At 45.6% G+C, this 13,918-nt stretch overlaps 1 protein-coding gene across 1 annotated transcript in view; it reads right to left on the bottom strand.

Annotated features, from left to right (window-relative positions):
* Positions 1-4,221, bottom strand: part of MIDEAS (mitotic deacetylase associated SANT domain protein) — a 35,277-nt gene extending 31,056 nt beyond the window's left edge. The window contains exon 1 of the mRNA XM_056851120.1: positions 2,767-4,221. Coding sequence (XP_056707098.1) covers positions 2,767-4,221 — 1,455 coding nt within the window. The remainder of the gene's footprint in view (positions 1-2,766) is intronic.
* Positions 4,222-13,918: the final 9,697 nt, after the last annotated feature.

The raw sequence follows: 13,918 nt of genomic DNA, 5'->3' as shown, positions 1-13,918 counted from the left end.
GGCCTCAGCCTGACAGCTGGCCGCATCCGGGATCAGGGAAAAACCCTCCGGCGGGGCTCCCGCCATGGTAGAAAGAGTTTGTCGAGAAATAAGATTATCCAAAAGTCCAGTTAATATTTGTAAATCCTCAGTCGCCAATCGGGCATCGTCCAGTAATTGATCCAAGTCCTGAAGATCTAAACGAGCATCAGTATCCTCCGATGTTAACATCCAGAGACGTCCTGTAAGAGATTGCCACTGCGCCTGTACCAGTCCCCTCAAGCGGCAAACCTCTCGGGTCGTCCGGAAAAGTTCAGCGATTAAGTCTTGTAACAGAGTAGGGTCCTCTGAGAAGGGCTCCAGGGTAGTAGATCACCTGGAGAGCTGCACAGCTCCCATCCAAGTGGCAGGCGAACCCCCCTGGGCTCCAGCCTGGCTAGGAGAACGGTGAAGATGAGAGATAGCTGTCATAATGTCAGCCCTTGGCCCACAGAACCAGAAATCACCACAAAGTCATATAGAGTCCAAACAGATGGCTTTTACTGATCAAATAGGCATACAGTGCAAACGAATAAAATGACAGCTATGAGAGGCTCACTAGCTGGGAGATATTATAAGGCAGGAAAGGCGGGAGATTACACGCATGAATACAGTTTCCCAGGAACTGAGTTCCCAGGCCTAGGTATGCGACCTTGGGGGGCAGACAATACAGCACAGAGACAGAGGCAATAACGAAACCGAGATAGCAGCCTGACAGGTGATGAAGCAGCCCAGAACTACACGGGGGGAACTTGTCAATGATCTCAGGGCAGCTGGGACCATAGTCACCATGAAAACAGTTGGTAACACACTACGCCGTGAAGGACTGAGATCTTGCAGAGCCCGCAAGGTCCCCTTGCTCAAGACAGCACATGTACAGGCCCATCTGCAGTTTGCCAATGCACATCTGAATGACCCAGAGGAGAACTGGGTGAAAGTGTTGTGGTCAGATGAGACCAAAATCGAGCTCTTTGGCGTCAACTCAACTCGCCATGTTTGGAGGAGGAGGAATGCTGCCTACGACCCCAAGAACACCATCCCCACCATCAAACATGGAGGGGGACATATTATGCTTTGGGGGTGTTTTTCTGCTAAGGGGACAGGACACCTTCACCGCATTGAAGTGACGATGGACGGGATCATGTATCGTCAAATCTTGGGTGAGCACCTCCTTCCCTCAGCCAGGGCATTGAAAATGGGTCGAGGATGGGTATTCCAGCATGACAATGACCCAAAACACATGGCCAAGGCAACAAAGGAGTGGCTCAAGAAGCACATTAAGGTCCTGGAGTGGCCTAGTCAGTCTCCAGGCCTTAATCCCATCAAAGATCTGTGGAGGGAGCTGAAGGTTCGAGTAGCTACACATCAGCCTCGAAATCTTACTGACTTGGAGAGGATCTGCAAAGAGGAGTGGGACAAAATACCTCCTGAGATGTGTGCAAACCTGGTGGCCACCTACAAGAAACATCTGACCTCTGTAATTGCCAACAAGGGTTTTGCCACCAAGTACTAAGTCATCTTTTGCAAAGGGATCAAATACTTATTTCACTCATTATAATGCACATCAATCTCTGACTTTTGTCTTCTGGGTTTCTGGGAGTTTTCCTGTTGTTCTTCTGTCTCTCACAGCTACAATAGACCTACCATTAAAATTATGGACTGGTCATTTCTTCGCCAGAGGGCAAACGGGCAAATTCAGCAGGGGATCAAATACTTTTCCCCCTCACTGTAGGATCACCTCATTTTATCCTCACAATAAGACTGAGGTTAGATGGTTGTGTGTCCAGACACATACTGAACCTCACAGCTGAGCAATGACCCAGAATACCTGTCCAAGTCCAATACCTTATTACTGCACATACTGGGTTCAACTTCTTTCTCCTAGTCCCCAGCTCATCATAATTACTTTTAGCATAGTGGAATACATAGATTACTGGACAGGCACCAAATCCACTCAGCTGACTGCCCTGTGAAATTCCATTCAAAGCCTCTCTGGTTTCTAATGCATTAGTCAAAATTGCCAAAAACATTTTCAGCTTTTCCTTTCTGTGTTTACAAGGTTACTTTCTTTCCCTTTTACAAAGGGATTCTGAAAATAATAAATAAATAAATAAATAAATAAAAGGGGATTCTGAAGACTTTACCAAAACTACTGGGTTTTAAGTCAGAGCTTACTTAGGCCTGTAGTTTTACTGAGGCAGGAGGAAAAGGTTGGGGAGATAACACTTTTTTCACATATTCTCAGCTGAAGCACATGACAGCTCAGGCTCATTACAAGGAAGGGAGTGGAAGAACTAGTTTGCAACTCAGAGATATTTTTTCCCTTCCATTCCAGAGACATATGCTGGAGGGGATGAGAACACCACCTCTGGAGAAGGGGGGGAACAAGCATGTGCCACCATTTTTTTCCTTTCCAAATGGTGAAGCAGCTATAGACGGAAAGGTCTTGTAAGTTCACCATCCACTAGGCTCACATGACACCAGCATAATCCCGAGAGCAAAATGTCTCCAGAACAAAACGTGGTAAATAGCTGAACTTCCAAAACAAGAATTGCTTGTTTTCCAGCAACTGCGTTTAGCAGTCTGCGTGCTAGAACACCACAACTTGCTGAAAACAGCAAACTCTTGCTGGCATGACAGTCTGAGAAGATGGTGAGAAGAACTAGTAACAGATACTAACTTTAAGGCACTGCATACAGGGAAAAGAGATAGAGGGCCTGCTAGCCCTATTTAGGACATACCCTTTACCTTGACATTTTGAAGAGAAGCCAGCTCCACAGCCTTCTGAGCCAGGGTTAGCAAGTTTGCTTCTTGGGATGTACGCCGCTTTCTCCGGGTGCTCTGGATGACACCACCTCTAACTCCTCCAAATTCATTAGTTCTCTGGTTAACACTATCAGTTACAGCCACCGGCTTTCCCCCCCCTCTGGCACTTTCATACGGGCCTTGTTTCTCCATTTCACCTCTAGCTGGCATCTCCCCATGTTCTGTTTCCACTTTGTTCAGCTGTGAATAACTCCCTCTGGTGCTGTTGAGTGTTTCAGACTGGTGTTGACCGTGGACTTCTGGATGCTGCTGTGGTTGCCAGTGATGTGGCAGCGCATTACCAGAATACTCCTCAGGTGGCCTGGATGCCAATACGTCCTCTGCAGCAGATGCTGGCAGGACACCTTCCTTAGAGAGCCTTCGTGATCTCCTTGGGAGGGAGATCTGAGCTTGAGGTAGTACAGTCTGTGGGTTCTGTTCCGTTAGGGCTTTCAGCAGCTCCTGGTTCCTCTCAGAAACTGGATGAAACTGATGGGCAACCATGTGATGCTGAGTGGGATGGGGCGGTGCCACCACATGAGGCTGTGCTACAGAGGCAGCCTGATGAAGGCCAAAGGCTTGCATGCCTGCCTGTTGGTGATGCTGCTGCTGTGGATAGAAGTTCTCAAACAGCTGCAACTGCGGAAGAGCTTGCTGCTTCTGCTGGGTGGTGAAAGCTGGGCTGGAAGACGTGGGAGCCTGCTGAAAGACGTGCAACAGCTCTGGGTGCTTTTGACCCTGGTGGCCAAAGGCCACCTGGAAGGACTGCAGAGGCAGGGACTGACTCTGCTGTTGCTGCTGCTGTTTTTGCAGCTGCTGATAAGAATTCATCTGGGCCTGCTGCCTAGCTAGTGTTTGCTGCTCCAGCTGAGCTTTCTGAGACATCATCTGCTGGACAGCATCTCCATACAGGTCTAGCTGGGACATCACCACACCTTTCTCCCGATTTCTTTTCAGGGTATCTGGATGGGGGTAGAAACCAGGGACACCGGCATTGGGATGCCCCCCTTTCTGGCTGCCTCCATAAACCATTCCATGGTTCCATCCTCCAGGATGCTGCTGCCAACTGGTATCATCCCTCTCAGGCACCTGGTTGCCCATCATTGAGTTCTGCCACTTAATAGCAGCCAGCTGCTGAGGAGTCATCCGTGACTCACCTCTATCTGGAGCATAAATAGAGTTCAACAAAGCAGCGTTGCTGGGGACTCCAGTGAATACACCTGATTTGGAAAGCTCCATAGCTTGAGAGGAAGGTATATTCCCTCCATGCCCATAATACTGTCCTCCTTTTAGCTGTTGCTGTTGTGCCTCTTTCATTGGGACACTCTGCTCATTGAAAAATGCAATCCGCTTCCCAGCCCTCTTGGTCGAAGACTTAGACTGAGCCTGTAGACTCATGGTTCAAACTGTCCTCCCAGGGGATAACAAATCAGATTAACAGCCAACCCATTGCTGCTGCTAGAGCAGAAGATGGGGGAGATTTAAACAACAACAGCAGCAGCAAAGAGTTTTCTTCACTCTCCAATCAAATCCATGTTGAGATGTAACAGACTCAGATTTCGACCTGTTAGTCAGCCCTTTTTATCCTCTGGAATTCGAAGGGATTCTGAGGCCCACCTGAAAACAAATCAACAGAGAATTAACTTCAGTTACTCATTTCAAGACCACATTTCAACAGAACTGTTGTGTAAAGGTTTGCCAACTGTTTTCGAAGACCATTTACGGTTATATTTCTGTCCATCTCCCTCCCCACCACCCCTTCCCCAAAATTCACAGGACAGACTTCACTCACTGGTGATATTTTACAAATTACAAAACAAATTACTGTCACAGCTCCTCGATATGTTTCAAATTTTTGAGACCCAATGTAACAACATGAAGTTTCCCCTCTAGCCTTTTTTCTTTCATTCTTTATATAAATGTTTCCCTCTCACAACATCTTCTCTAATTTGTTTTTGTCTTTTTTTCAATAAGCTCAGCACAATAGGAAATCTCCTCAAGCCCTCTAAGGATGCCAAACAACCTGAGGAGGACTGTCATACCATAATGAGCTCTGGAGCAAGCAGCAGTAGTATAAATTGTTTACATTGTCACTGCCTGCTCCAAAAGCCACGTACAGTAAGGGCCCTCCCCTCCCAAGATTCTGTACATGCCAGGGAAATTGGTGGACAGTGGAGATAACAAACAATAGCTGGCTCCAGAGCCAAGTCAAAACCTATGGACTCTAGATTGTACGCCAAAGTTTCTGCCAATGTCATGCATTGCAAAGGTTTTTAGAATAGTTACAACAGAGAAATTCTCATGTTCTTTACAAAAAATGTCATGCTCCTATTCATCTAATGAAGTGGTGGCTCGTTACTCTGGGCAGTGAGGATTCACTTCCTGCATTTTGAGTCTTGCTCTTGCCCTGACTTGTGACCTCCTTGACAGGGCTTACAGAAGAAGCTCTGTCACCATTTGGGGGGAAAGTCTAACCCTACTGCACTTTTATTTTAGCAAAAGGCATGCAGAAGTGCCTCTACAACTTTATTCTTTTAGGACATTTTCCCCTGTGTGTTGATAAACCATGTCACCAATATACTATCACTTTCTGCTTACGGTTTTCTTTCTGTAAATAAAAAAAGCACTTGGGGCATAAAACAACCCTGGAATTCTACTGATTTCACCACAATAATTATGCTTGTGCCAACCCATGTAACTTCTGGTGTATATAAAAAAATCCCATGAGGTTTTGGATATGAAAACTGATCCAGCAAAGTATTGAAGTAAAGTGTTATAGTGGTCCATGGACAGGTATCAACAATGGATTTCTTCTGGAGAATATTTACCTCACCAGCCACCACATACAGATATGTCCTAGGGGAAGAAAAATAATTCCAAATGCCAACATTAGTGATTAATAATGACCAATGTTTTCCTTCACCGTTTTATGTTGGCTTTCTAGTATCTTGGGTTCAAAATATACTTTTTTTGTTTCAAATTTACAACAACTTTATAAAGGTATAGGAATGGTGTTAGTGACTCAATATGCAGAATGAAGGGCGATTATCTATTAGAATGAAACAATCCATGTGAAAGCATGTGTCCAGGTTCTGGGTGTTTGGATGTTGTGAAATGCTTCTGCCATCCCAAACAAGGATTTGCTAGGTGACATCATACTATCCCAAGATACATTAGAATCTAGCTTAGGTAGTGAACATCCCCCAAATACAAGTTGTGTTTTTTGAAAGCACTAAACTACCACTAAAGCACTAAACTACTTTGCATTATAAACAACATAGAGGCCAAAAGGCTTTTGGTAGTCTAGTAAACTAAATTTCTGAATCAAAATTTCCCTTTAACGAACCAATTCTTCTACAAATTATGTTGGATTTACAGAGCCCCCCCCAAACACACACACAGTTGTTGACAGTTATTTTGACTTCACTAGGCCTCTTTGAGTATTGAAGGTAAGACTGAGTTTCTATGAGGCGTTATTTTACTCTTGTAGTCACCAAATTAGGAGCCCAATAGCTAAAGTAGCAACTCCTTGACATCCTGGGTGATGATGGACACAATGTGTTTTCCACGTGCTTAGACATAGAGAACCAGGGATGGCCTCGCTCAGCATCCCTTCAGTGGCAATTTGAGCAATTACTATCAGTAGAGGGAGCAGCTAGTCCTCAATTTTCTGTTGTATTGAGCAGCCTGAACAACTTTGAGTTGTTAGCTTCCCTGAGCATATTATGGAAAAGACAGGATATAAATAAAACAAAACTGAAGACATAAATACCAAAAAATGAAGGAACCATTGATACCATGTCCCTGAAAAAGGTACATTGTTTACTCACTGAGAAGGTCCTTTCCGCTCTGAAGTAGAAGGGAATCTTGATCTTTGGGTGTTTCTCGCCCATTGCTAGGGGTAGGCAGGACTAAACTAACAACTTCCTGTCTCCTGGCGAGGAACACCTCCCCTTCCAGTTATTCTACAGCAAGCTAAAGAGACAGGGAAAAGCACTCACAAACAAGGAGTACAAACAATAAACTGAACGATAAACTTAGAACCAATCTATATGTATTGCTACAATATTATTAGGCCAATCAAATCCGTAGGCCAGTTTGGTGTGCTTCAGTCCACCCTTATAAGATGATGTTGCCATCTCCGGGTGGGCATGATGCCCTTCTACTTCAGAGTGGAAAGGACCTTCTCAGTGAGTAAACAATGTACCTTTCCTGCTCTGAAGGAAGGGCATCTTGATCTTTGGGATCTCCAAGAGCAATGATATAACGGGTGGGAACGCAGTCCTCATCATCTTCCACCACGCGCTGTAAAATATGTCTGCCAAATGCTGCTTCAAAGGATGCCATAGTATTGATTCGATAATGTCTAATGGAAGTAGTCACATTGGACCAAGTAGCCGCTTTACAGATCTCTTAGTTGAGGCTTGTTTGAAAAATGCGGCCGACGTGGCTGCGCTTCGTGGTGAATGGGCTGTGATCCCATTCGGAACTTGGAGACCACTGGCTAGGTAGGCTTCTCTGATGCATTGTCTAATGGATATGCTGATAGACGGTTGGGACATGCAAAGTCCCTTGTTGTGTGCAGAAATGGAGATAAACATAATTCCTTTTTCCTAATGGATTTAGTTCTAGATATATAAATATGAATAGCTCTATGCAAGTTCAAGGTGTGCCAACTCCGCTCTCTGGGAGTAGAAGGATAAGGACAAAAGGAAGGGAGGTGAAGCCCCTGTGACTGATGAAACCGGGAACCCACTTTGGGGGTGAACGAGGGATCAGTACGTAGAACGACTTTATCTTTGTGAAAGATACATAAGTCCTTGCGAATAGAGAGGGCACCCAATTCCAAAAACCTCCTAAACCCTCCTGGCAGAGGTTATGGCAACTAAAAATAAGGTCTTCATCCTTACTAATCGTAAGGGAACTTCCTTCATAGGTTCGAAGGGACTTTTGGTTAGAGCAAAAAGTACAGTGTTCAGTCTCGAGGTAGGGAAGCGGTGAGTCACCAGAGGGGTAGATTGAGCTACTCCTTTAATAAAAGCCTTAACCTGAGGATGTGTCAACAGAGGAATCCCATCAATATCCAGACAGACTGAGTCAATAAGAAGATACTTGCTTTCGTAAGGTTGCCACTCTAAGGCCCTGCTGTGCACCGTTCTGTAAAAAGTCCAATAACTGAGGTAGCTTAGGAAAGATAGGGTTGATTGTCTTCCGGTGACACCACCTGGAGAAGGCTTTCCAGGTGTATTGACATATCCTTGTAGTAGAAGGACGTCTGGCTGGTCCCCACCACCTCCACGGAAAGACCAAGGGCTAACAGCCTTGCCCTTTCCACATCCAAGCGGTCAATTGAAACCATCCTGGATCTGGATGAATCATTGGTCCCTGTAGAAGGAGATCCGAGGATGTCGGAATCCGTCAAGGTGCCCTGGTGAAGAGCCCCATGAGAGCCGGAAACCACGGCCGGTGTGGCCAATTGGGAGTGATCAGGAAGACTTCTGCTCTCTCCACCGTTAACTTCCTGATGACCTTCGGAAGGATAGGCAGTGGTGGAAAGGCATATAGGAGACCCAGAGGCCCCTGAGTCAGAAGAGCGTCCACTTGCTCTGCTTTCGGATGGTAGAACCGGGAGAAGAACCTATCCACCTGACGATTCTGGACTGAGGCAAACAGATCCACCGTGGGCGTTCCAAACCAGCTGGTGATGGCTTGAAAGACTTGTGTATTCAGCATCCATTCCCCTTCCTGGAGGGTCTGACGGATTAACCAATCTGCCTGAATGTTGTGGATGCCCTGTACATGTTCTGCCCTGAGAGACAAAAGGTGTTTTTCTGCCCAGATCATGATGGCCGATGACTCCTGGTGCAGGCGAGAGGAGTGAGACCCACCCTGCTTGTTGATGTGGGCCTTGGTTGCCACATTGTCTGTCCTGATTAGCACGTGTTTGTTTCTGACAAGTTCGTGGAATTTGATGAGGGCTATGCGCACTGCCCTGAGTTCGAGGAGATTGATGTGGAGAGTTGTTTCTGACTGGCTCCATACGCCCTGAGCCAAAGAGTCTGCCACTGTGGCTCCCCATCCCTTGAGGCTGGCGTCTGTAAACACCTGGACCAGCTGTTTGTGTAGATACGGTTGTCCGACTGTTGACTTTGGTCCACCATAAGAGGCTCGTCCTGGCCACCAGACTGAGGGAGATGGTTCTTGTATGTGATGAACAGCTGGAATGGACACAGTGCTGCTTGAAGTGGTCAGGAGTGGAAGTGAGCCCAAGGAATCAGGCCTAGACTGGATACCATGAGGCCTAGGAGCCTTGTCAGAGCCATCAGTCGATGTTGTGACGACTTTACCATGGACTTGGCCACCGCCACAATTTTGCGGGCCTTGTCTGTTGGGAGGAAAATACTGAATTGGTGGTGGAATCTATGACCACTCCCAGATATAGGATCCTCTGTGACGGGCTTAGCAAGCTTTTGGCTTTGATTATAAGACAGCCATGTGTTTCGAGTGCCGTGATGACTTGAGTGGAGTGCTGAAGTGCCAGGTTGTATGAGGTGGCGCATATGAGTAGGTCGTCTAGGTAGGGATGTACTTGGATTCCTTCCTTCCTTAACATCGCTACAATAGCTACCATCACTTTGGGGAAAGAAAAACTCAGGGGGCAGATGTCAACCCAAATGGTAGTACCCTGAACTGTAAATGAAGGTTCATATAATTGAATCTCAGAAGGCGCCGGTGGAACTGAAGGATGGGGATATGCATATAAGCCTCTGTGACAACTATGGCTGTCATGAAGGTGTTTGGCCTCTATGATGGTTCGCAGTGTCTCCGTGCGAAAATGTTTGGCCTGGATGAATCAATTGAGAAATTTGAGATCCAGGATAGTCCTCCAGTCCCCATTCTTTTGGGGACTGTGAAAAATATGGAGTAAACTCCCTGGAGATGTTCCTGAATAGGTACGTCCTCTATGGCCCCGATCTGGATCAAGTGAGGAATGGCTTCCATCGTTCTCTGATGTTTTACAGCACTGCGGTAGCATGGCGATGCGAAAAAGCGATCTGGAGGCTTGTGATGAAATTCTATTAGACATCCCTGCTGAATTAGTTGTAGTACCCAGGCATTTGCCTGGGAGTGATGCCATTGTAAAAGTAAAAGTTGTAACCTTCCCCCCACCACTGGATCCCTGGCATCACTGCTTATTTCCTTTGAAGAATTTGTCAGGTTTGTCTGCCCTAAAGGACTGTGGTTGTGAAGGGCGGTTGAATCTGTTGAAACGTCAAAAGGACCCTCTCTGAGGAGCCCAGTGTGGATGTCTCTGATCCTGTCTGAACCTGGATAAGGTATGGTAGGATCGAAAGGACTGAGAGTACTGGCCAGGACGGGGTTCTTTTTTATGGGATTTAAGTATCACCTTATTAAGTTCGGAGAGCATCCTATCTAGTCTCTCTCCAATAACTTTCCACCCTTGTATGGAAGATGACCCATTAACATGGTCTTGGACCTGGACTCAGCCGACCATGGCGTTACCCATAGGGCCCTGAGAATGGCAGTATTGGAGGAGACTGCTCTAGCAGCGAAAATCACTATGTCCAAGGAGGCATCTGCCATAAAGCAGGACGCCTTTAGCACTCAAGACAGGCCCTTGGCTATTTTTTTTTAAATCTGTGGTGGGTAGAAGCTGAGTGAGCTTCTTTATCCAGGCATTTGAAGTCCTAGCCATGAGTGCTATAGTGATATTGGCCTGAATAGACAGTGCATCTGCCTCATGCACCTTTCTGGAAAGAAATTCCATTTTCCTATCGAGCTGATCTTTAATGAAGCCCACTCCATCCTCCGCCAGGAAGTCAGAGGATTGAAGGGCAGAAAAAGGAGCATCTCCCACAGGCAATTCCAACATATCCATTGCATATGAGGCCATATCATATAGTTTCTTGGCATTGCCAGAGAACTGTTTATTATGTAGGGGTTTGTCCCATTCAGCTCTAATAACTTTCTCAAAGTATTCTGGTAAGGGGACCTTAATAGTCTGGGCCTCCATTGTGGGAAATATTCCTTGGAACCTTTACGTCTGGATTTAGACTTAGATTCCTCAGGAGCTTCAGCTTCATCAGATAGGTCTAAAGCAAAAAGTGCCATGGCCAAAAGAGGCTGGAAATCATCAGAACAGCACAGCCAAGGCTGCTGTTCCTGAACAACGGGGAGTTCTTCATCTGAAACGAACTCTCCCTCCTTATTGTCAGCCCCAGAATCCCTATCCACAGGGTAGGTTTCATTTCTGTGCTCTTGGTAGGTTTCATTTCTCTGCTCTTGGATATTTGGCACTGCTTTTATAACTGCCTTAGTGGGCCACTGCCTAGAGGGGGCGCTTTGGCTGTAGCCAGGTTCCTCCTGCATGGGCTCAAATATGGCTGAGGACCCAGGGGAAGATGTCCAACTACATGAAAACCCTTGAGGAAGTGGCTGAAGGCGTCTTTGAGGAGGGTAACCCTGCTGGAAGGGTAGGATAAGAGATTGGAGCCTCTGAAAATGTATTTCCATGGAGCCCTCTATCATATTATATACCTGTTCAAATGTGGGGTTCTTGGGGGATCCCCCTTCCTCGGGGGGGTTACTTTACCCTCTGTAGGTATCCTGGGCTCCACATCCAAAGGCACAGCAGAGGATCCGGCGGGGACCTTAGAGGTCGAAGCGGAACTCTGCTTAAGCTGGTGCTTGCGGCTGCTGCCTCCCCCCCCCCCACTGCCATTAGACTTGTTTTTCTTCAGCGATTTTCCAGCAGAAGTAGATGGCGGCAACGACTTTCTGGTCTCCCTCTCCAATAGTCCGCCAGGGTGGCTAACGGCGGGATCCGATTTTAAGACCAATTCTTGATCTGTATCGGAAAGGAGCTCGATGTCCTCTGATGCAGCTTCTCCAGCAGCCATTTCGTTTGCCGCCTCTTTCCCACGGCTTAGCTGTTCTCCTGCAGCTCAGCTGATAGTCGGCAGAGCCGGGAGCTTAAATTTAAAAAGCGATTGGATACGACAAGGTAAGGAAAATGATCTATTCTAACCAAATTTCACTAGACCTAGGCAGCAGCTATGGCTGCAACGCTCTCACCCCAGCGAAGGCAGGAGAAGAACTGGAAGGGGAGGTGTTCCTCGCCAGGAGACAGGAAGTTGTTAGTTTAGTCCTGCCTACCCCTAGCAATGGGCAAGAAACACCCAAAGATCAAAATGCCCTTCCTTCAGAGCGGGAATGGAAGGTACTGAAAGATGATGTAACCAGAAGCGTCTGCAAGGCCTATCCACACAAATAACCTTCTGAGTACAGAAACCGCTTAAAAGCAGCACCTGATCAGCTTTACTTTTTTCACAGTTCTCACTGCAATCAGAAGCCATCATTCCTACTCAGGAATTTCCCAGCGAATAGCCACACATGCTCAGGAATTCCCCAAAGAACAGACACCCATTCTTCTAGGAACAGCTTGAACAGTATTCTGTAGGTTCTGAAATAGCCTGCTGGGACCCAAGCCATGTACAGCAGGCAAAAAGAGAAAAGTGAAGGAAAGTACCTAAACACTTGGCTGTACACAGCTAAGAAGGACGGACAGAGGAGAATAAAAATCAAAATGATTATGTGCCCCTACCCCAATAATGGCATATACCCAGAAATGGTGAACTGCAATTTGAACATGTTTCCACCATATCAGAAGCCACCGGAGATGGGGGACAAACATCCTGACTTCAATGGGAGAAAATGTTCTAAAACCAGTAATTAGACAATGGTATAATAATTACTTCTTCAAAATTTAAGAACATAAGAAAGGCCCTGCTGGATCAGACCAAGGCCCATCAAGTCCACCAGTCTGTTCACACAGTGGCCAACCAGGTGCCTCCAGGAAGCCACAAACAAGACAACTGCAGCAGCACCATCCTGCCTGTGTTCCACAGCACCTAATAGGCATGCTCCTCTGATACTAGAGATAATAGGTATGCAGCATGACTAAAATCCATTCTAACTAATAGCCATGAATACCCCTTTCCTCCATGAATATGTCCACTCCCCTCTTAAAGCCCTCCAAGCTGGCAGCCATCACATTTTAAACATGAAAATAACAGTTTGCATCATTTGTGCTACTATAAAGTTTTTAAAAATATGATGGTACTATCAATTCCAAAGGGTATTTATTCATTTACAATATTAATGTATTTGCCATTCTCTCAGGCATCCCAGGACCCAAGGTGGGCAACAATTTAAAAATAACATAAACAATTTAACAAAACCAACATTAAAAATGACACATTCAAAACAATGCATTGATGTGGACAATATTGGTGATGCATGATAAGTATGGTTAATACTGATACTCTTTGGAGCCAACAAAGACACCCTTTCTGTGTCAGCCATATGCACACAGCAAAGAACAGAAAAGCCTAAGAACTACAAAAAGGACTGGAGGAGTAAATTTTGGCAATAAATTCTGGTTCCTGGTGGATCCCATTTCCAGAGAAGAATGATCAAGGCAGTACACAATGGGCTTTTCCCCATAAATTGTCTGCACTCCTATAGCTGTGATTGATACTTAGCCAGATGCTTCTCTCACATATTAAGGTTAATTAAGATTAATGCTGGCTAGACTCATCAGTGACTTGCCAAAACAACCTGAATTTGGCATCTTTTCCAATGCATGTAACGCCACATGAGGAAACAGAATTATCATCTAAATGTTTTACTTCTGCAGTACCAAAAGTTACAAAATAAAACAACAAGGGGGGTGGGAGAACTCTTCCCTATATAAAGCATATTAAAAGAAAAAGAAGCATTAGATAGGCTTCACAGAGAAAAGCCTAGATAGTTTTTTGAAAGATCCGTTCAACATTATCTGCAGTCTTTCCAGACACACTGATGATTCACATTTCTCCTTTTGCCATACTGGAATACAAAATACAAATGTTAGGATGTTTTATTTATGTATCTTATATATCCTGAAGGTTTAGAATACTAGATGATAACAGAGACAACAGAGCACAACCGTGAGATATGACACTAAAGTAAATGAAATCGTTTATTGTACTGGATTATATTATATATTGATTTAATCGACAGATTCCATATG

Source organism: Euleptes europaea, chromosome 6 (assembly GCF_029931775.1).
Source record: "Euleptes europaea isolate rEulEur1 chromosome 6, rEulEur1.hap1, whole genome shotgun sequence".
Classification (NCBI taxonomy): Eukaryota; Metazoa; Chordata; class Lepidosauria; order Squamata; family Sphaerodactylidae; genus Euleptes; species Euleptes europaea.
Note: the sequence above shows the minus strand (reverse complement) of the source record. Positions and strands in the feature narration are given on the sequence as shown.